General features: G+C 48.5%; 9 protein-coding genes across 9 annotated transcripts; 3 read left to right on the top strand and 6 right to left on the bottom strand.

Annotated features, from left to right (window-relative positions):
* Positions 1-95: 95 nt before the first annotated feature.
* On the top strand, positions 96-1,565 carry TRUGW13939_10310 (uncharacterized protein; the record flags this gene model as incomplete). Its single annotated transcript, XM_035493422.1, has 1 exon — positions 96-1,565. One exon carries the CDS (start codon positions 96-98, stop codon positions 1,563-1,565), a length of 1,470 nt encoding a protein of 489 aa, XP_035349315.1.
* A 595-nt stretch (positions 1,566-2,160) lies between these two features.
* TRUGW13939_10309 (uncharacterized protein) lies at positions 2,161-2,774 on the top strand (the record flags this gene model as incomplete). Its single annotated transcript, XM_035493421.1, has 3 exons — positions 2,161-2,310; positions 2,364-2,438; positions 2,490-2,774. 3 exons carry the CDS (start codon positions 2,161-2,163, stop codon positions 2,772-2,774), a joined length of 510 nt encoding a protein of 169 aa, XP_035349314.1.
* Positions 2,775-3,617: 843 nt separating this feature from the next.
* TRUGW13939_10308 (uncharacterized protein) lies at positions 3,618-5,336 on the top strand (the record flags this gene model as incomplete). The annotated part of the gene is made up of 2 exons (XM_035493420.1): positions 3,618-3,814; positions 3,863-5,336. The coding sequence occupies 2 exons, from the start codon at positions 3,618-3,620 to the stop codon at positions 5,334-5,336; spliced, it is 1,671 nt and encodes a 556-aa protein (XP_035349313.1).
* Positions 5,337-5,741: 405 nt separating this feature from the next.
* TRUGW13939_10307 (uncharacterized protein) lies at positions 5,742-7,461 on the bottom strand (the record flags this gene model as incomplete). Its single annotated transcript, XM_035493419.1, has 2 exons — positions 5,742-7,072; positions 7,188-7,461. 2 exons carry the CDS (start codon positions 7,459-7,461, stop codon positions 5,742-5,744), a joined length of 1,605 nt encoding a protein of 534 aa, XP_035349312.1.
* A 1,332-nt stretch (positions 7,462-8,793) lies between these two features.
* Positions 8,794-9,111, bottom strand: TRUGW13939_10306 (uncharacterized protein; the record flags this gene model as incomplete). Its single annotated transcript, XM_035493418.1, has 1 exon — positions 8,794-9,111. One exon carries the CDS (start codon positions 9,109-9,111, stop codon positions 8,794-8,796), a length of 318 nt encoding a protein of 105 aa, XP_035349311.1.
* Positions 9,112-10,140: 1,029 nt separating this feature from the next.
* TRUGW13939_10305 (uncharacterized protein) lies at positions 10,141-11,920 on the bottom strand (the record flags this gene model as incomplete). Its single annotated transcript, XM_035493417.1, has 2 exons — positions 10,141-11,111; positions 11,314-11,920. The coding sequence occupies 2 exons, from the start codon at positions 11,918-11,920 to the stop codon at positions 10,141-10,143; spliced, it is 1,578 nt and encodes a 525-aa protein (XP_035349310.1).
* Positions 11,921-12,544: 624 nt separating this feature from the next.
* Positions 12,545-14,230, bottom strand: TRUGW13939_10304 (uncharacterized protein; the record flags this gene model as incomplete). The annotated part of the gene is made up of 3 exons (XM_035493416.1): positions 12,545-13,030; positions 13,105-13,376; positions 13,489-14,230. The coding sequence occupies 3 exons, from the start codon at positions 14,228-14,230 to the stop codon at positions 12,545-12,547; spliced, it is 1,500 nt and encodes a 499-aa protein (XP_035349309.1).
* A 2,386-nt stretch (positions 14,231-16,616) lies between these two features.
* Positions 16,617-16,905, bottom strand: TRUGW13939_10303 (uncharacterized protein; the record flags this gene model as incomplete). Its single annotated transcript, XM_035493415.1, has 2 exons — positions 16,617-16,671; positions 16,721-16,905. The coding sequence occupies 2 exons, from the start codon at positions 16,903-16,905 to the stop codon at positions 16,617-16,619; spliced, it is 240 nt and encodes a 79-aa protein (XP_035349308.1).
* Positions 16,906-19,543: 2,638 nt separating this feature from the next.
* TRUGW13939_10301 (uncharacterized protein) lies at positions 19,544-21,765 on the bottom strand (the record flags this gene model as incomplete). The annotated part of the gene is made up of 2 exons (XM_035493414.1): positions 19,544-19,717; positions 19,783-21,765. The coding sequence occupies 2 exons, from the start codon at positions 21,763-21,765 to the stop codon at positions 19,544-19,546; spliced, it is 2,157 nt and encodes a 718-aa protein (XP_035349307.1).
* Between the last annotated feature and the right edge of the window lie 232 nt (positions 21,766-21,997).

Here is a 21,997-nt window from a genome sequence, read left to right as displayed (position 1 = left end):
CGAATATGGAGATAGGTAGCGAGTGAGAGAAGGATCAAACAAGTGCCATCCTGACCGACACAAACAGGAGATGCATTGTTATTCTTTACATGAGGATGTATGGGCTCTCCAACTCGGCTCTCAACGCCGACCTGGTCATCACTATCAACGTTTCTTCGAATAAGCCTATACGGAGCTCCGAAAGCCGAACCGGCCCTGGTGGCGAGCGATTGGCTTCAAAAAGAAAGCTGTCTTGCTTTATGGTGAGATTTCCCATCACGCAGACCATGTTTCGTCTCTTCAAGTCTGACTTTTTCCATTTCGAGGCGCTGCGCCTCCTCAGCTTCACTCCCCACGATGGCGGGGAGGTGGCCGAATTCTTCGCCGCATTGGGCAAAATCCGGGAGAACGACAGTGAGAGCTGGTACAACGCCTGGACAGAAGCTGGGGCCAAAGCAGAGGCTCTGGCAGCGGAAGCTGAACTGGCTGGCAACCGGGACGCAGCGCGCAAGGCATTCTTTCGAGCATCCAATTACCAGCGTGCCGCCCAGTTCATGTTGAACGGGTTTTCTGGCAATGACCCTCGCATCCTCTCCAATTCAGAAACAGCACTTGGTAACTTTTGGCGTGCCGCCTCCTTGCTCGACGGCTGCTCCATAGTGCGGTTAGAGATTCCTTTCACCGACGATGATGGCACCATTTCTCTACCAGCATACCTGTGTCTTCCTCCGACTTCCAAGCGACTGCCGGGGAAATTGCCCGTGCTCATGCAGACGGTTGGCGGCGATGCCACACAGGAGGAAATCTTCCACATCTACCCCATGGCGGCCCTTGAGCTGGGATATGCAGTGGTGACCTTTGAAGGGCCAGGGCAGGGCATTGTAATTAGAAAGCATGGCAAACCCATGCGGCCCGACTGGGAGGTGGTCGTGTCTGCGGCTCTTGACTTTACGCACCAGTACGCCCACGACCACCCAGAGCTCGACCTCGATCTCGATCGGTTAGCGCTGGTCGGGTCCTCCATGGGGGGCTATCTAGCCCTCCGTGGAGCAGCTGATTCTCGGGTTCGTGCGTGCATTTCCGTTGATCCGTTCTACAATATGTTTGACCTTCTCAAGGGACGCATGCCCGAAATTGTCAGGAACACATTCATCGCCGGTGGTTTCGTTCCCGATGGTATCTGGGACTATGTATTTGGCACTCTTGGCCAGGCCAACTGGCAGACGCGCTGGGAGTTTAATTTTACGCGCTGGCTGCTTGGCCAGGAGACGGCGGCGCAGATGATGCGCAAGATGCAAGAATACACTTTGGCCACGGAGGACGGGAAGGGATATCTCACGCGCATACAATGTCCGACCATGGTCACGGGCGCCCGGTTTTCCATGTATTGTCAGCCCGAGGTCAGTACACATCGCATCTATGATGACCTGATCAACGTCCCCGTTGACAAGAAGCTCATGTGGGTGGCGGAGGATGAGGCCGAGGGCGGGCTGCAGTCCAAGATTGGCGCTTTCAACGTGTTGACCACCAAGTCGTTTGCGTGGTTGGATCAGATTTTTGGTATTGATCGAAAGATTGTGCTTTAGATTTTACTCTTATTTATTATCATTATCTTTTCATGTTGCAATCAATCGATTTTTATTCACACACTGTAGAAATCTACTAGTACGTATCTCTTCCAGAAAAAACACCAATATCAATTGATGACAATTTATGCTTCATATTTTGAGTATGGCAGATATCAAGTTTGTCTATATAGGTACTCTCAGTTGTTGACAGAATCTATAAGTTCTAGTATTAGTTGATACTGCACAGAACACTAGTAACTAGCAGCCAGGGAGTCCACCGCCATCACTTCCACAGGAACATCTACTCCGCAGTACTGATCTATTTCGATAGCCCCAATGTTGGCACCCTCTGTTTCCACCAATTTACTCTGTAGTTGTTGTTAAGCATTCGGCATAAGTGGGGCATCGCCGAAGCGGGGCAATAATTGCACCGTACCCACTTACCCCGATCGATCCCCAGATCCGTCGAGGACCGATTAGGTTTGGCGGATCATTAAACTCGTAGTGGTATTTATAGATGTGAACTTTGTACCATATATGGGCATACTGCTAACTTTGAATTTTTCTCAATCAGTATTCACATTCCTATACTGCATCGTTCATAGGAACAATAATGTCTTCCACCGCCCGTCTTCTCCGTCTCAGCATCAAGCTCTACAAGAGCGCTGCCTTTACCGACGTTCAATGCCATGAATTTGCCAGAGGCTACATCGCCAAAGCTGCGAAGATTCACGCAAAGCATGGAATTACCTCGTACCAGCTGGTTTGTTCCTCCCTCATTGATGTATGAGGTAAGCTGACATGTGCCAATGGCAGAACTACTCTCCAGCCCCGTATCGGGGGTTTGTCGCTGAAATGAATAAGCGAAACAACCGTGGATGGGTGATTGATGTAAGTTTAGATAAATTCTCATATTTATATTTTATTAATATTTTCTTCCAGGACCACGATATCACCGTCGAGTTCTACTATCGCAACTTCGCCGAACTCAACAAGGTCAATGGTGATCCAGAATTCCAGGCCCTGCAGGCGTCCGAAGAACCGTATGTAAACCGTGAAAACACGGTGGTGTCTCTGGCCTGGGTCGAGAAATACGTCGATGAGGCCCAGGTAGTGAATATCGTTGATGAAAAATCGAGCTACGGCCCTTGGGCAGAATTGGTGGATTTGTCGACTGCGTTGCCGGATGAGGTCAAGGCAGCGTGGAGCAAGGGGGGCCAACAGTAATTTTGTATAGAAAGATAGAAGGAGAGAGTTTGCATACATACACACATATATCAAATTCAGCGTTGTTTTTTCATAATTTCGAGAGTCACATGACGGAATAAACGCACCTTTTTCAAGTTTAGACTAGTTCTTAAAGGGCTCTGCCGTACAGATATATGTTGCTCGGAATATCTAAGCTGATTTGCTTGTCTGCTCTTGTTGTCTTTTTATTGTCCCTCAAGCGTTGTCTTATCATTCTACATAGGTAGTGTAATGAGACCACCACTGTTCACTTGCTCCATCGTCACCAGTTGACATTTCTGTCTTTAAATGTACATGTATGCCTTGTACAAAGAATTTGGAATATTTCAATGTTTCTAGATAGCCATTGACACATTTACCACGTAACGAGCAAAGTACTCCTAGACATATTTTTACATCTTAGTTGCTATTGACCACAAGTTGATTGAGACAACCCAATGCATTAACGACATATTAAAATAGCAATTCTGCATTCACCAATGACATAAGTTCTATTTGCTCATCCCGAGTTTGAGTGATCTTCAGCCAATCGGTTGTGCCATACTCCCATGTTGGACGGGCAAGAGTCTGCCCGACGAGCCAGCCCTAACGGATGAACCCTAAACGCCGACCCGGGCGCATCGCCGACTCTAGATGCGCCGACCCGATTAATGATGGTTAATGGAATTGATTGATGACCATAATGTAAGATTTGGAAATAAATTATAGATGTCGTCTTTCAAATAACACATAGTCTTATTCAGGTTCAACTCCGTGACTATTTCAACTGCGCCATTGAATACGAAGCCGGGGCAGGATCGATAGAAACCAAAAACCAACATCATGGCTGAAGCTGAAGCTGAAACTGGCTCCTCCTCGCGAGGCTGGCGATTCTGGGCCATTTTTCCGCCTCTTTGCATAGCTACTATGCTGACGGCGTTGGAATCGACCATCACCTCGACTTCTCTGCCAATTATCACTCAGGACCTGAACTCGGGCGACAACTATGTGTGGATCATGAATGGCTATCTCCTCACATCGTATGTTTATTTCCTTTCTTGTAGTGAAAAATCTGACCCAGGACATAGCACCGTCTTCATTCCGTTCTACGGCCAGTTTTCCATGGTGGTCGGTCGCCGCTGGCCCGCCATGTTCGCTGTCGCCATCTTCACGCTGGGGAGCGGCATCAGTGGCGGCGCCAACAACACGCGAACGCTCATTGCCGGCCGCTTAGTGCAAGGGCTTGGGGGCGCAGGCATCAGCACCATGGCAAACCTAATAATTAGCGACCTGGTCTCAGTGCGTGAGCGTGGTAGCTACCAGGGCATTCTGTTCGCCGTGTTCGGCATCGGCATCGCCATAGGCCCCATCTTGGGCGGCGTCATCTCGCAGACCGGCCACTGGCGTTGGGTTTTTTGGCTGAATCTGCCCCTGGGCGGGCTGACTCTGATAATGCAATTTTTCTTCCTGCGCATCGAGGCCAAGGAGAAACAGTCGTTCCGCGAGCGGATCAAGACTATCGACTGGATCGGCAACGGGCTGTTGCTGGCGTCGGTGCTCGCCATTCTCATTGCCCTATCGTGGGCTGACACTCGCTATCCTTGGTCCTCGTGGCACATCCTGGTACCCCTGCTAGTGGGCTTTGCAGGCATTGCACTGTTCCATGTATACGAGGCTAGTCGCTTCTGTGTTGCCCCCACCATCCCACCGCGTCTGTTCGGCACGCGTACCAGCGCCTTTGGCCTGGCAAACACGTTCCTGTCCTCCATCCTTGTGTACTGGCAGGTCTATTTCCTGCCCCTATACTTTGAAGGCGTGCATCTAGCCTCCCCTCGCCGCGCTGGCGTGCTCCTACTGCCAACCGTCCTCATCGGCGGTCCCTTTGCAATCATGGCTGGCGTGGCCCTCTCACGTTGGGGTCGATATAAGCCCATCCACGTGTTCGGCTTTGTCTTCCTGACTCTCGGTACCGGTCTTTACATCTACCTGGGTCCATCCTCGTCACTAGCCCCGGCCATCGTGTTCCAGATCATTGCCGGCGCCGGTGGCGGGGTCTTGCTCACCTCCATACTGCCCTCCATCCAAGCCGCCCTGCCGCAGTCGGATGTTGCTCCAGCCACTGCAACCTGGTCCTACCTGCGCCAGTTTGGCGGGGTCTGGGGCATTGCCATTCCGGGGGCCATATTCAACAGTCGTTTTGCGGTACATGCTGGCCACCAGATCACCAGTGGGCCAGTCCGTGATGCCCTCAGCGGGGGGAGTGCGTATGCCCATGTCGACAACACCTTTATTGCATCATTGCCCGTGCAGACCCAAATTCAGGTCATCAACACGTACTCGGCGACAATGAAAAACGTTTGGGAGGTGTGCTTAGCCTTTTGTGCCTTGCCTCTGCTGTTGTCGCTTCTGGAGAAAGAGATCTCGCTGCGCACCACGGTCGAATCAGACTATCAGCTGAAGGGCTCCCAGCCGGTGTCTGACCCGGAGCGTTCAAGTGGAAGTGGCTCGTTGGTTCCTGCTGAAAAGGAACAGGTTGAAAAGACACAGGAAACGGCGGAGTAAACTTTAAGAGTAGATACCAATTGACGGTTTATTAATATTTCCGAGATACATACAAGAGACGGAGGGTCGAGGATACATGTATCAATATGGCTTGCATGGTGTTTCCTTTGTTTGATTTTTCCTTAGTTCAATATTAATTGGTGTAGTTTACATCGGTTCAATGTTGAAAGTTAAACTATATTTTTATCGTCCACTAAGCCAAAACAATGTGAAAGCTATCCACGAGTAGAACAGGAATTCAATGGACTTGATATTTAAGCTGCATCTCTATCTTTCCTTTAATTATAACCGAGAAAAATATAAAAGAAAATTACTGAAATACTGAAATAATCCAAAAAGTAAAATAAAAATTGCAAGTTGAAATTATTCCTGATAACAATGGAATAATACTAATCCGCCTCGCCATCATCTTTCTTTCTTTTTCCCCAGCAAAGCACGAATACCACTCACGACGCCCAACAAAGCCTTTTCCAGGTCATAAAACTCTTGTAGCGTGTTCCCAAAAACCCCACCGGCTTGTTGTTGATGCTGCTGTCCACCGCGACCACGAACCAGCGGATCCAAAAGCGAACTCACAGTCTGCAAAATCTGCTCGACCAACTCGAGAAGGATAGCAACGCGCATGTGCGGATACAGATCCACAGAGGTCGAGCCTAGAATTAGGGTTGGTAAATGGTGCTTTATTTGGTGCAATAATCTTCGGTCTGGCAGAGTGTTGCTATTTTTCTCTGATTTGGTCATCAAGTACTTGATTCCCAGCAACAGCTTGGAAAATAGCTCAATAATCCGTATGTAACAGGAAAGAATTATGAGCAGGGAGCCAGAATCAAGTCCATAAGTGGTGTTCGCTGTTGAAGTATCGCCGGCCGGGAAATAATTCTCGACCGAAGCGTTAGTGTGAGAGTTGAAGCCATTGCCATTATTATCATCATCATTGTCGTCGTCATCATCATTATTCATACTATGCTTCTTCTTATTATTATCCAGCCCTTGATTCAGCTCCTGTAGAATATCGACAAGCCGCATGCTCAAGCGGATGACCTGGTCAAAAGCTCCGCCGACGCCACCAACAGCAGGAAACGCCGAGAGCGAGTTTTCTTTGGCCTCCCTGATAAACTGGGGCACAACTCGGGCCTGTTGGTAAAGCTCGCCGTTTATTTCAAAGATCTGGACCAGCCAGTCCGGCTTATCGGTGGTTAGCCCCGGCGGGGTTGTCGACAAAGTAGCAGTTGAAGTAATTCCAGGAGCTGGGACTGGAACTGGCATAGCTCGGCTCCTAAAGCGCGCGTTGGCCCGAGAGTATTCAATTGGCTGCAGAAATGAGCCGGTGATGTTATTATCATAATAGGAAGAGGAAGAGTCCCAGTCTCCGTGACGCGGTCTTTTGTTGTTTGACATTGCGTCGCGGGCTTGTCTAAAGGGATCGCCCTCCTCATCCTCGGGAGTCCAGGTGCTGAATTGAGATGGCATCAAATTGTGATGAAGATGGGAAGGATGCAGATTATTGCCAATCATGTCCTGAATGGGAGAACCAGCGCTTCGGATACGGTGCTGACGCTGTACGGCGTGGTTGGAACTAACAGTAGTAGCCATGCTATCTCTGCTGCTGGAATAGATGTGGCCCAATTCCGGCAGCGATTCTAGAGAAGGAGTCGCAGTGAGGAAATCATTAAAGATATGTGAATCGGGAAAATCCTCTTCCACAGGAGCAAAGTCTGTGGATGGATTCAAGTTGTCTTTAGAATCTTTTGTTAATATTTATTCAGCAGCCGGTCTCAACAGATATTCACATATGTAGCACCTAACTTTAAGATGGAAAAAAAATAAAGAAGAAGGATGAATTGTTCTTACTGAGGTTCCCATTTCCTCCTACCATGGCTGTGTCTTGCATCTGCTGCTCATCTGCGCTTTGGCCGTTCCCCTCATTACTACTCGCGATATCGACCACCGGGTCAGATGTGTCCGCCCAGTCGCGCCGGCTTCGAAGGGAGATGCTCCACGTGCATTGTTTGTTAGCCTTGGTGCATCTAATACATTTCTCGTTGTCTTGTCGTTGACAGCCCAGTTTCTGCGCATGGCAGCGATCGCATGCTTTCCGCAGCCGTCGATCGGTGAATTTGTCCATGGTCGTGGGTTTTACGTGAAAGACGCACGATTTCCCATCAACGGCACCGGGGTTCTTTTTTTTCAGGGGAGTTTGGCCAATGGAAAAATCAATAGTAATAAATTCAATTTTTATTTTTGAATGTGCTCTTCAAAGGGTTGCATGTAGGAGATATATGTCACTTGACTCGATTGTTCAGCTGTTTTAGCCTTGTTGAGGTTTCGGACCGGAGATTATTTGCGCCTCAGGGGGATTCTACGCCAATGAGCGAGCGTACTAACAAAACAAGAGAGTTCTCGTATTATGAACTATCAGCTTATACAGCTATAAGCTACATGGCGCGGCAAATCAAAACTCAATCACATCTAGATCACCGTCCTCGTGGTTTACTATTATAGGAAATGTCCACGTTCAGTGTTGGTCATCCACGTGGCGTGCAGTAGACACACGTCAGCAAATAAGCGAGACATATAACACATAATATTCAACCAACATTGGCAGGCTGCGTTGGAAGGGCCCCGCTGGCTGGCCCCTAGTTTCAGACCGAGAAGGCCAGGCCTTTCAGCCTAGCAGTATGGATTTCTAGTTTATCTAGTCATTATATTAATTTATATATATGCCTTTTAAGTAATATGATATAATTATCTAAGTCCAAATAATTTTAATTAATTTAGAGAGATTAGCGAGTTGTATCCTCTGGAAGGATTAACTGTAAAGAATCAAACTGGGGGGGCTGAATCAGTCAGTAAGGACCCTGCGGTGGTTGACACTATATATAGGTTATGTTGGATAGTAAGGACCTAAATGAGACTGAAGAAAGTGAGTTGGACAGTTTCTCTACTAAAATCCTATGTAAGATTAATCTACTTACCTTGAAGATGGTCTAGTTAGACCTTATAAGGGTATATTAGGCAACAAGGACTGACCCTTCAGCTCATTGGTTAGCTGAAATGCAAACAGAAATACAAATTGACTTCAGATTTATCTAGTACACGAAGATTGTTATAATTAGATAAGTTGTCCGTATAAGTTGCCTCTAACGCAACTCTATCGCCTTACGATGCCATGCTCTCTACATTTCCGCTCTGACCATACTCCACCTGAAACAAGAATACCATATATCGAAATGATGGTATTTATGGACTTTTCCAGCAACATGGGAACGACCTGCTCATGTATGACACCCTTGTAACGATGAATCCCAGCAAGCTGGTCAATCTTGATGGCAAGACCGGCTTATGTGATTTCATTTCCTGATATGTCATGAACGGCGGATCGTAAGGGGTACTCTGCTGCCATTTTCATGAAGGCGGAGTAGCCGAGATATGAAGATGCGTACTGCGATAGCTGTTCCTATACAGTTAATTCGTCTGGGCTACGCGGTAACACTGTGATAATCTCTGGGTCAGGTTCAGCAGGGGATGCTGCTGGTAGCAAGTCCTTGACAAGGGTAGTTGGCAACCCAGAACCTTTTTGAAGCACAGAGACAACGAGGTCCACTAGGTGTTGTGCGAATCCAATTTCAGACTTTGAAGTCAACGTAATGCGGTCTAGAGTCTCATTGTTCAGGTTCAGTTTAGCATGTTCCACCGACCCAAGGTTCGTAAAGGGTAATGAGTTTAGACCACCGTGGTTTAGTGGCAGCGAAATTTTGATCAAAAGGTTTACCATCGAGTCAAACTGGTCCCTTTAATTGACAACTGGCTTTGAAGATGTTGCGGAGGCCATAATGGGCGTGACTGGCAACATCCCAAAGCGTTTGCTGAATTTGGGCAAGATGAACCTCAAACGAGCTGCTTTGGTCGATTTTACTTCGCAGGGGCGCAATCATGAGCGTCGGATCACTCATTTCCAACATCCCAGGTACTGGTGAATCTCTGCCCGAGAGCATGAAGGCCTTGCGCGAAGGCGAAGAGTCTACATCAAGGATGACGTATGCAGTGCCGGCTTTCAGGGCGGCTAGTTATAAAGTGGACAAATGTGCGTATATGCACCGCCACAAACCTGGCTTTAGGTGGTACAAGATGTTGAGAGAGGTAATTTGAACGCTAGTTAAGGGTCTAGTATGAGACAGGATCGTCGGATTCGAATTGCAGGGCGTCTACATGAGGCATGCGCTACTCCTACCTCTCTATAAGCCGATACAGCAGGCCACTTTGTGCGAGTACAGCCGCTTTTCCATATTCATATAATAGGAATTGCTCCGATTGCGATATTATCTACACGGCGGACAGGTTGGATTTGAGATTCCCTACGACGTATTGTAGGGTTGCTGCGAAGTGCCCGAGCAGCACACGCACATCCATCTTGGCCAGGCTGGCGCCGTGTCGTATGCTCAGCTTCAGCAATGGGGAGGTGGAAATATTGAAGACCAAGGAGAAGTCATCGTCTGTCGACATTACATCCTGCTATGCAATTTACAGACGATGCTTTGAGATACGTACTAGTAGTGATCGTGGCTCTATCAAATAAACCCAACCCTAATAACCCCGAACCTGCAACGTCTCCTTACTCTTACCATTACCATCATTGATGTAAAGAATTGCCCAATGAAGAAAGTTCTAAAAAATTCTTATTCAATTTAGATTCTTCTAAATCCGTATTATACTAAGCCAATATAAGCCGTAATCTAAATATCATAAAGTTCTCGCACATCTGCCTTGACTTCCCCCGTCTGTTCCAACGGTTGAACAGCTAAGTTTAAGCACCGGCAGCCGCACCGGCAGCGATAAACAATCTTTCGCGCCTCATCAATAGACTCAGCAAGGTAACAAGAGCGCCGGCGACGATGACCAAAATATACGTCTTGCTTTGTGCATTCACAATGACTTCCAACACCTGCGTCCTGACGTGAGGGCTGAGGTCGTGTAATAGTGTCGACTGGGCACCGGCAATGGTCTGCGCAATTTCCTCGCTAGGAATTTCCGGGAGCAGGGCGTGAATGCCTTTCTCGCTCTCGTTCAGGAAAAGAGCGTTAGCAATAGCCAGAGCGAGGGTGATGCCAAAAATCTGGGCGGTGGAGATGAAACCAATGGCTGAAGGCACCAGTTCTGGCTGGACCACGGCCTGTGCGACTGAGTAAGAGGCTTGGGCGAACATTCCCACGCCAAAGCCGAGAATGACTGTGTATCCATAGACACTAGAGACGGAGGTAGTGAGAGCCACGGTGTACATGAGACCGCCGCCAACGGCAACCAGAATGCCCCCTATGAGATACCACGGCATGTACAACCCCCAGCGGGAGAGCAAAACACCGTTGCTCGTGATGGTGAAGATGACGAGGAAGATGAATGGCAAAAGGCGGACACCGGACTGTAGCGCAGAGTCACTGCGAGTGAACTGGAAGTAGAGAGGCGCCATGTAAATCGGAAGGAAGAGTGCGGTACCGCCAGCTACGGTCATGGCGAAAAGAATCAAGACGGTGCGGCTCCCGAAGAACTCTACGGGGCATACTCGACGGATGATATTGGTGAAGACGGTAAAGACTTGCTGGAAGCCAATGATGATGAAGAGAACGCCGGACGTGCAGAAAAGGCCAATGATTTGCCCCGAGTTCCAAGCATACGTGACACCGCCGAAGGAAACACCCATAACGAAGCAAGCACAGGCGCCAATCATGAGAATGACGCCTACGTAGTCGAACTCGCGGCAACGATCCATCGTGCTCACGCCTGGGCGTGGATCCTTGCTTGGAAGCATGAAGACGTAGACCGGGGAACACAAGCCACCAATAACAAGATTGATGTAAAATGCCCAGCGCCAACCATAATGTTAAAAAAAAATATTATTTATATATAAATATTTTTATGAGAATTTTTAAAAGTAATGTTTTATTAAGATTAGTGAATTCTGCAGACGAATCGGTGAATGCACCTCCAATAATGGGGCCCAAGACAGTGCCGAGACCCCAGACAAGACCGGTGCCGCCAACGTAGACGGGACGTTCCTTGAGAGTGGTCGTGACGGCAATCATGGTCATTAAACCCACGTACATGCCCGCTCCAGAGACACCACAGATGGCACGCCCGATGATGAAAGCGCCGACATTGGGGGCAGCTCCGCAGACGGCCGAGCCCACCCCAAAGACCAGTACCGAGACGGTGTATGTCCATTTTGCGTTGAATTGACCGTAGACCTTGCCCCAGACCAGATTGGTACTAGCCGCGGAGATCAAGAAGGCTACGCTCAGCCAGGTGAGCTTCTGCACGGCGCTGAACTCCTCGACAATAGCGGGCTGGACATTGGCAACAATGGTATTGTCGAGGGCAAAAAGGAACTGGGAGCTGTAGATGGCGGTTATGACAATGGACCATTTCCAGGCGGGCATGTCACGCGGCGGTGCCTCTGGTTGCTCCTGCTGTTGCAAGCCAGCTTCGACATTCTTCTCCTGGACCTCTAGAGAGTGTCGAGGCAAATCCTCGTGGCTTTTCGACAGACTGCCCGCCGAGTCGGTTCCCGTTTCCATGTTGGACTCGGTCATTTTCGATCAAACAGGGATTTCAACAAGTCGTATAAAATAAACCCGGTGGAAGTGCTGTGCAGAGTCGAGGTTGCAAAAGAAGAATTAGAGCAGTTTGAAAGATGGTTAAGATCTTTCAGACGGGAGAACAAATAGGCAGCGTTTGCCAGACGCACGCAAAAGGATTTGTAATGCCATGGTATTTATTATCAATCACTCCATGGTGCTGGCTTTGTCCATGACGAAAACAGATTTGTGGTGAATCCCACGTCAATAGGGATCCCCGTGGTTCTGTCCGGAAAAAGGTCTAGCGTTACCGCCGACGTGGTGGAGACTGGAGTCGATACTCTGCTCCGTATACTGTGACTCCGTACCGTATTAGTCACTGCTGGAAACCTCAACATGCAGAAGTTACGCCCGAGACTATCGCTTAGAAGCTCCTATCCGACGACGAGCTTGTCGATGTCTTTATCACACTCGACTTTTCCTCCATGGTGGCTCGCATGAATATCCCGGACTTGGATAAGCACATTGCGATTCGCATCACGAAGAATTCGGACGATACTAAGGGGGCCTGAGCTACACGCATAGATAGGAAAGAATGAAACATGAATATCTATCCGAAAGAACAACAGTTCATCTGCATCATCGAAGTAGAACTTGGCACGCGTCTTGATCCATGATAGAAGCCCAATCACATTCCTCACCCGACGTCTTCCTCTTGGCCCAGCATGCTTTCATAATTCTATACGCCTCCGAACAGGTCCCGTTGGTCACCTCCCAGGCCTCCGTCGCTGAGAATTGCTGTCTGAATGTGGCGTATTGGTCTTCTGTCGCCAGGCACCCCGCCACGCAAAAAGACCACGAAAGGCTCTGCAGCAACTGAGCGTCCTGCAGGTTTGTCAACGTCTCCAGGACCGCAAGGACGGCCTGCCTGATCTCCGGCAGGTACGGATGCGCCCCTAATAGAACAACATGCAGGTATATGATGGCCGCCAGGGCATAAAGCCTGCTTACTACCGGATGCTTATGTGGCAATGGCAAATCGAGAGGTTCCCAAGGCACCGGCAACGGCGGGCCGCTCGTATTCTCCATCTCCTGTCGCAGCCGCTCTTCTATTCTCACCCCTCGCTGGACTAGATAGACAGCTGATGTACGGCCTGGGCATCCTTTTTCCAAAGATCCAGGGCCGTGATTTCACATACGCGCGCCATGACGGAGTTGCGGCAGCCCATCAGGCTCTGCACGGAGCTTCCCAGAGTCGCCAGTTCTCGAATATGGTCGACGGCCAGGAACTTCTCCCCCCGCGTCGACGCGGCGGCGATAATGTCGAAGGAGATGAACGATCCCAACACCACACAGCAGGCTCGGCCCAGATCCGGCGAAATGCATGGGTCCCCCGCATAGCTACGATCCATCCGCTCGGGCGTCGATGTGCCTGATCGTGACCGCGCGTTGGCCACCGTCGGCACCAATGCTGCGGCGGACCGCAGCAAATTTTTCCAGTTCGTTGTCCCGCCGGCAAATCCCTACGTGATGGTTTATCTTGGTTTAGCCAGTATCCTCATCCGTCTCTAGCTACCACTTACCTCTAAAAAAAAGCAACTGCAAGAGTGCTGTCAGCGCTTCGAGGCTCTGCACGAGACTTGCCCGATCGAGAGCGGCGGCCATGATGGACTGCATGCCATGCATGGCCAGGTCGTAGTATGTAGTCCCGGCGCGGCGCAGCGTCAAGACGGCGGCGATGTGCTGGTTGTGAGGCACGGTGGCCAGGAAATGGCGTTCGCTCTGGGCCAGAGTGGCGTAGTATGCGGGCTTGACGCGTTTCAGGATGGAAAATAGCCAGCCCCGTTCGCGGCCATCGCGAGTCTGGTAGTAGGGATACTGCAGGTAGAAGACGTGGTCGAAAAAATGCATGAAGACGACGTCCTCGGCCTCTTCTTCGCTGGCGGACAGGGTCAACGGCGCGTTATTCTTCTGGAGAAATCCATCGCCATCGGAGAGGAGGTCGCCCCAGGAGACCTCTGTATCTGCAAGATGCGCGTTGGCCAACGATGCGGACGAGATGGAGTCGACGTTGCCGAAGAGGCTCGTTGCGTTGGCGGTCACGTGGAGCGGCGCGGGGAGGGCCTCAGAGGGACGAGATAGCACAGCTCCGAGGGGAACAACACCATCTGCCCGGTGGACTCGGGCGACGACTCGTTCGGCTGTGCCCTTTTCTGGCCCTTTATGGCCTTGGTGCGACCGACAAGCTGCTTGAACCGCAGCGCTTGTTCCTTTTGCAGCACCCCGTTGTCCATCCAGTGCGGTTTCGCGCCGTAGCCATGGCATTCAAGCTCCAGCGACGAGCACGGCGTGCAGACGGGCCTGCGTTCATCGCATTTTTTCCGGCGTACCCGGCATCTCCAGCATCCGTATAAGCTTCGAGCCGCTGCGACAGTGTCAGGATGCACGAGTCCGTTGGCGGTACGGGCGTCGAGAGCCCCGGCGGACTGACTTGACTTACCAGGCTTTCCAGCGGCAAGCATGGCCACAAGCTACCAACCGCGACGACAACAATAGCATAGAGCGAAAAGCTGGGTACTACAGGGGCCAGGACAGTTGGGATGGTGAGACGGAACCATTGAAGACATTGCGCGCGCGCGGGTGGCTGAATGGTGCGATAATCTTAGCCTCCAGAGGTCGTTTTGTGATTACACAGCACAACCAACCAAGAGCATCAAAAGAGGCTGTATCTCGCGATTTGTTCCCATTCTTACTTTGTCTATCTCCTCAATTTGCGCGTGGGCTCGTCTCCTCCCCAGTACGAAATGGCTACTGTTTTGGGGACAAGGACATACTCGAATATCCAGCCCCGGCGCCCCCAACTCGGACCGGACCGCTACCCTGTACATGCTGAAATACAAAGACACAAAAATCGAACTCTCCAGCATGACTGCAGAAGGCTAAACCCCTTGTCGTTGTTGATCCACGCTATCTATCCCTTGCAAGTTTTTATGGGTTGTCTCGGGAAGTAACCGGTCCTCGGCGGCAACGCTAACGTGCGCCCTACCCGTGTGTGCGCGGTAACGCTAATCCAAATTGTATGGGGACAGTATTATTAAAAACAACCCTTGGTATAGATATTACTTATAATCCAGAGACATTCACGTGCTTCTGTCGGACTCTACAAGACGGTGCTGTCTTTCTTAAGAACGTCTTTTCTGCACCTTTTTCCATCATATCACCACTTGGCAGCATGGCCAGCCACGTCCACAGAATCATAATGTTCAAGATCCCAGACCAGGAGAATTAGTAGAAGCTAATTACCGCCTACACCAAGGTCAGCAACACCAACCAAAAGGTACGTCGGTATATCTGTTCGGGCTACCGGGGTCTCTCGCTAGCGTCACGTTCCCATCTGTCTATGCTATAGGATGGCAAACGGTATACCCGATCACTAGTTGTCGGCTCTGCAGAGGAAGATCGCCGAGCGCAGGAGTTTGCCAACATGGATGACGTGAAATTCTACGACGATGCTTGCACCGCCCACAACGAATTCAAGGAGACCACAAAGACATTGGGCATCGAGGGTCTCATAGCGGTGTACTTCACCAGTCGACGCCCGGCCTGGTCGGACTCATCTCGTAGAATATAATACTACATTCTTAACCTTACTTCCCTACGTTGGCATGTATAGTTGCCTTAGGTTGGAATGTAGTAGAGAATTGGAAGTCAAAGGCTTCAAAATATTGAGTAAATACATGTAGATGTTTGAAATACATGTAGGATATCAATTGATCTATATATATATACCTCTCTCTCTCTCTGTAATTAACATATTAATCAATTCAAGATATGTAAAGGACTAGAGGTTTATTGACTATTACTATAAATCGTTAAAGATGGGAAAATGACCCAGAAGCCGTCCCCAATAAAACCATGAAGGCGAGAAAGTTTATTAAGTCTTTATCACTCTCTTGGCGTGATGTAGGTGACACAGAGCATGGCGCATAAGTAAAATAGATTTTTTTTTTCCGAGTTCAACGATAATAAATAACGATCCTTATATAATTTTTTATATCGAATTGTCACTTTGATATCTAGTACCACTCCGTCTTTATATAGAATCGCTAAGTCTATATCTCAAAGCACTATTTCTAGCTTATCGTCTGGTAGCTTATAACTACGTAGTAGCTTCGATTATGCCTAGAGCACTAAACCACTCCTGGCTAGTGTTGCACTGAACAGCTATATATAGCCCACACATATAGCGTTATTCAGCGGCAGTTGATAAACTTGATAAGTAGTATTGGTTGGCTGTGAGTTATCGATTTTTCTGATAGTTTGGTATATGGTAATAATTTTTTTTTTTAGGGTTATCACAAGCGGGTCACGGTGTGTACGTACTTTCAACATTCCTGGTTTAAATCACACAGTTGATGAAGAAAGAGAAATAATAATACTATAACATACTATAATTAATAATAAACATTCTACTATTATAATATCCTATTAAAGATCCTATGAAAGATAAGTAATTGTTATAACAATGCTATTATTATAATTGTTATTAAAAAGAAGATAAGTACAGCCATAACTTTCCCTACTTCCTGCAGCGCTCGCACCAGGGCCTGCCTTGCCACACATCAAAAATTAAGTCATTAAAGTATTAAAGATATCGTATCCAATAGCACCTTCGCCATTTATCCACGGGGCCATAAAATCGTTATATAGCTTAGATGGGTGTGCGCACTCCCCAGTCAAATTTGCGACGCTGGATTTTGCTGTACCTAGGCTCGTTAGCGTATATCAAAAACAATCATAGATAATAGAGCTTACTGTCGCGAGAACCATCCGAAGCGGCCAGATGAACTTTCTGAGACACGGTCTTGGGACCAGTTCACTTGCTGGAAAATGGTTTCAATTTCCGATGCATCGAGCTTTGGTGTGTTGGTTGTGCTAGAGCGGGCCGATTTTGGGCTTGTGCCGTAGGGGCCAGCTCCGATCATAGGGACAGCAACCATTGTGGATTGTAGATTTGGATTTGAAAGAGACTTTGTGGTTTAGTCTGAATGGTTTGTATACCAAGGCTGATATTGGGAGAGCGAGGAGTGAAGTGAAGAGTGAAGTGAACTGCTGTTGAAAATAATTCTCGACTTGCTGGTGATTGAGCGCGTTTATATCTTGTTTCTGTTCCTCGCCTAGGATACTTCTGGTTAGGTATTTTTCTCTTTTTTTCGCTTTTTTTTCCCGTTATTTTTGATGCCAAGAGATAGTGGCAGTGCCGAAAACAACCCGGCATGGTAACCCTAGCCCGGCACGGTAAGCCGATCCAGCCCCTTCGGTCTAGGCCTAGGCCGATCACCCGATCACCCGATAAAAGAATTTTTCCTGATATCTATTATTATTATTATCTATTGACACCATCTATCCCGTAAACTGGTTAGCCACCACCCTTTTCTATGAGTCATTTTTGCATCTAGAACAAGTCTGAACAATTTTTGAAATGAAAATCTCCGCGGATGAGGGTTCCCTGTTTCGTTTGCCACGCGGATCACGGCACTGTATGTAACATCCTGCAGGTACGGATAAGTGATCCTCATAAGCTTGCAACCCTGAACCACAAAATCGCCTGACCGTCGATGCCCCGGCCGTAACGGGGAAGCCTGCAGCAAGTGTAGCGGCTCGACAGTAGTAAGCAGCCTTGCCTTCCGAAACCTACATGTGTAAAAGCTTCGCGTTTAGCAAGCCTCTTTCTTTCTTTTTGTGCCTCATGTATTGGGTATCTATGTTCGCACACATTACCAAGAACAGAACCCCTCAACAAGGGCAGGATCCATATTCATTTTTTCCTTGACTTGCTGAAGGAGCTTGAATATTATGGCGTCGAGAGGTGTATCCTTGAACCCACCGTTCCTGGCTTTGCATAGAGGGGTACAAATAGCAAGCGTGATCACAACATCGTTCAGGTCCTTGGAAAAGCTGGAATATCTCAGTCATCTCTTTTTCTATGGGTCTGTGATAAAGGAATTGATATATACGGAAAACTTACACTTGGCTCACATGGTTCTGTGTTCCAGCCAAATGCGATGCAATATTGTCTAGACGTCTAATTGTCATTGTTAATATCAGTATATAGGATTTAAAAAAATATATATCGCAGAGGAGTCCAAGCTTCCTCGATGTACGGGTTTAACTGCGCAACCCTAAGAATGGTTCGTGAGGATAGGGGCATATCTGGAACAGAGATTCAAATTTGTGGAGAATGCATTAGTCTTACACGAAGAATCCAATGGGAACCATAGTTTGACATTGTTAGTATATATTATATTGACTTACCAATAATTCTGAAATCTTTCTAATGAAGGCCACATCAATTGATGTCGGAGATAGGCAAATGGTATCCGTCTCGATCAATATGTAACAACACCGACACTAACCATATGTAGACACGTCAACTACGTTAATCTCAATTCCGGCCGTTGCTATACTACCCATTGACGTCGTTTATACTAGCAAGAACACGCAAAAGGGGGCATGCCGGACCGTCGTATTATACGGATCTCTCCGGGAATCTTCAACCTAGGAATACCACTAATAAAGAATCCCTAGAATTCGGTATTCAATGTGTGCCAATCTATTTCGGCTTAAGAAATTTACATCTAAAAAAACATATCCTGACGATTTTGTAGTACAAGTAGAGATGAGAGAGGTCGCGACGAAAAGGTGCAGGCATGGTGGGACAATATAATCTTCAAGCACGGAACTGGATGACTAGCCTCATTCCACACATCAGCCTTTTGCAAGCATCTCCTGAAAGCTGTCCACATTGTGTTTCCTCACCTTACCGTCCAGTCCGAACACTGCAACCGTAGGCACAGCCTCCACGGTGGTTGCGTTGCATATATTTTTGATTTCACCACAACAATGACCCTTGTTCTCATCAGCCGGCCCGATACTTGGGATAACATGGGAGTATCTCGTTCGCTAATACCTACATACCTGCCCCTGGCTCACTAAGCTACGTCAATCCTCATTGAGTGTGAGGTAGCGTAGTTTGGAAATACTTTGACGACATTGAAAGGTAGAATGAAGAGGAGAAATGTCGGCTAAAGAACGGCGACGTGTGAGCATTGTAAAGTCAATGTCGGTCCACGATCAATGATGTGACAGGAGAGGATCCAGAATTCCCTTATCCTAGTTGCAATGCAATAGTAAGAAGCCCATGTAAGACTTGAGAAAAGGATTCCTAGAAGGGTTATGTTTTGTTTGTGTAACTTGTCAGGTATAAAGTTGTTATAGCACCAACTATTAACCAATATAAATATGTGATTTTCTCGTCTACAAAGGGCTCGCCTTATTAGCAGCCATTAAAGAAGTAACTAGGTATTTTCTTCAAGTAAGTTGTAGGGGCTTGGGGTAGACATCGTACACCTGGACCCTAGTCAGAGCGAATAACCTCCCCGAGGCAAACCACCTTAACCAACGAAACTACCGAGAATGACACTGTGTAAGGGAAGAAGTGGTCTGCATTAAAGGGAAATTTCAAAGGCCCACAGGAACAAAAGTGAGGTTTTCGGTTAGTTGATTTTATGTATTAAGATAGACTGGACATGTTGAACACATTATATTAGCCCCTTTTTCTGATTGCTGTGCGGGCCGCTACAACTTTGCGCGTTTGTCAGATCCCGTCTCTCCAGCCAATACTTCGTCGCGGGCAAAATCGTAGTAAAAGTCCAAACATGCCGGGTTTGCAAGAGAACTCGACGGCTTGATGGCTCGACTAGAAACGATGTGCTTGATTGGCAGTTCGACTTTTTTCGCATTAAGAGTCATCTGTTATACACTGGTCAGTATTGGATTCTAAACGCTCGAGCGAGAAGTAGTAGGTGCAAAATTACCGGAATCTCTGGTGTTTGGAAAATGAATCTGGGTACATGGCGGGCGGATAGACGGGCCCTGATGTGCTGCTTCACTCGCTGAACCAGCTCTGCTGTGAACTTTCTCCCCGGCTGCATCAGGAGGAACAGCATCACCCTTTCATCATCGTCTTGAGGCCGCCTCTGGCCGACACAAACGCTGTCGGCGATGCAGTCGGCAAACTCTGTGTCGATGACATTGTAAATTTCGGCGCTGCCGAATCGAATACCGCTAGGGTTTAACACGCCATCCGCCCGTCCTAGCATAGTGACCTGTTTGGTACGTGGATGAATGCTGATGAAATCGCCATGAGTCCAACAATTGTCGTACTTCTTAAAATAACTATCAAAATAGCGACTACCATCATCGTCACCCCAGAATCGTACGGGCATGGTGGGGAATTGTTGAGTGCAGACAAGCTCACCGGCCTGGCCTAGTGGAATTGGTCGCCCCCTGATGGGTTTGTCGCCCTCAACGGTGGGATCAAATACAGAAACCGCCATGCCGAGCGAAATACACTGGCAGCCACCGACGTAGAGGGGAAGAAGAGGGTTGCAGGTACCAAAGGCGGCAACAATATCGGTGCCCCCGGATATGTTGGCCAGGAGCACCCGAGAGGGGAAACCGACATCATAGAACCATTGGAAGAGAGCGTCAGACAGGATCATGCCAGTGCTGGTCACGACTTGGAGGTGACTGAGATCGAACGATGCTCTGGGGACAACCCCGTTGGACTGCAAGGTCTGCAGATATCGCGGCGATATGCCAAAATGCGTGATCTTCTCTCGAGCCACCAAGCGCAGCAACGTGGTAGTGTCCGGAGTAAATGGGTGACCATCGTACATGACAAGCCTAGCACCTGTTAACATGAGCTGGACTGAGCTCAAGTACATCATCCAGCTCGTTGTAGTGAATTGCAACTGCGACGAGGTGTGGTCGACTGCGCGGTGAAGTGTCGACTCTTTGTGACCGCTCAAAACGATACCTCCTACTGAGTGCACGATGCACTTGGCTTGGCCGGTTGTCCCTGAGGAGTATAGGATAATCATGGGATCCGAGAAGTCCATCTTCTCAAACTCCAGCTCCGAGGTACGCGCTTTGGATGTGAACGTCTCCCAAGTCTGGCACATGGGTATAGACGAAACATCAGTAGGGGATCCTCGGAACCGTGCCTGGGCTATGATGCCCTGGAATCCAGGGATGTCCTCCAGGCCGGCGACGAGCTCTGCAATTTTGGGCCTCAAATCCGTCCTGGATCCCCGGTATACAGCGTAGTCATCTGCAAAGACTAGTTTGGGTTGGATCTGCGTCAATCGATCCAGGACAGCGGATACTCCCAGGTCGGTGCTGTTGCTGGAGAATATGCCTCCCAGCGCTGTGACAGCCAGAAAGACAGTCAGGGTATCTACACACACACTTCCGACGACGGCAACTCGATCCCCTTTGCCAACATCATGGGCCTTCATCGCTTGTGTGAGTCTGCCAACTCGTTCACGCAGTTCTGCCCATGTGACGTGGAGAATGGGTTGTTCAGGAGAATACCCTTCTTCCCTTACCTGTGTACACGCGACCTTGTCATCTTCCTTCCCAGGGCTTGATGAGGGCTGACCGACCGAATTTCCCGTAAACAATATGTTCTCTGCAAAATTCAGCTTGATACCAGGAAACCACTTAGGTACAGTATCCATGCGAGCATGCTCATCTACAACTGGGTCTGGCACCGTGCCCGAGTACACGATAGTAAAATACTGAAATGTGAATCTCCAAAAGTCAGAGGGATATTCGATGGACCATTTATGCAGAGAATGGTAGTCCTGCAGTCCTTTGTAAGAGAAAATACGAGAAAACATCATGGAGGAAATGGAATGGGCTGATACCATACCGTAAAGGATTGTTTCGTAGCATCTCCGGCTTGCTTCATGAAGTTGTGCATGGCAGTCTCCGTTGGTCTCGGATGTTGCCATAGCTTTCGGGGAAGCTCCTGTCCCAAAGTATGCTCTGTCATGGTTTACGAACTGAATGATCACGGATAGTCCGGAAGGGGTACATAAGACTGAGGTACAGTTCAAAATAGAATTTCACTGCGTTATGTACTACCCATGTCACTTGATGCTTTCGGGGCCGTGCAGGCCAATTATAAGTGTCACATTAACCTGTCCCTTCGTGGCGTAACCGGTGTTTTGTGGATCGGTCCGA

The sequence above is a fragment of the Talaromyces rugulosus genome, chromosome V, assembly GCF_013368755.1.
Source record: "Talaromyces rugulosus chromosome V, complete sequence".
In the NCBI taxonomy this organism is placed as follows: domain Eukaryota; kingdom Fungi; phylum Ascomycota; class Eurotiomycetes; order Eurotiales; family Trichocomaceae; genus Talaromyces; species Talaromyces rugulosus.
This window is presented reverse-complemented; position numbering and strand designations above follow the sequence as displayed.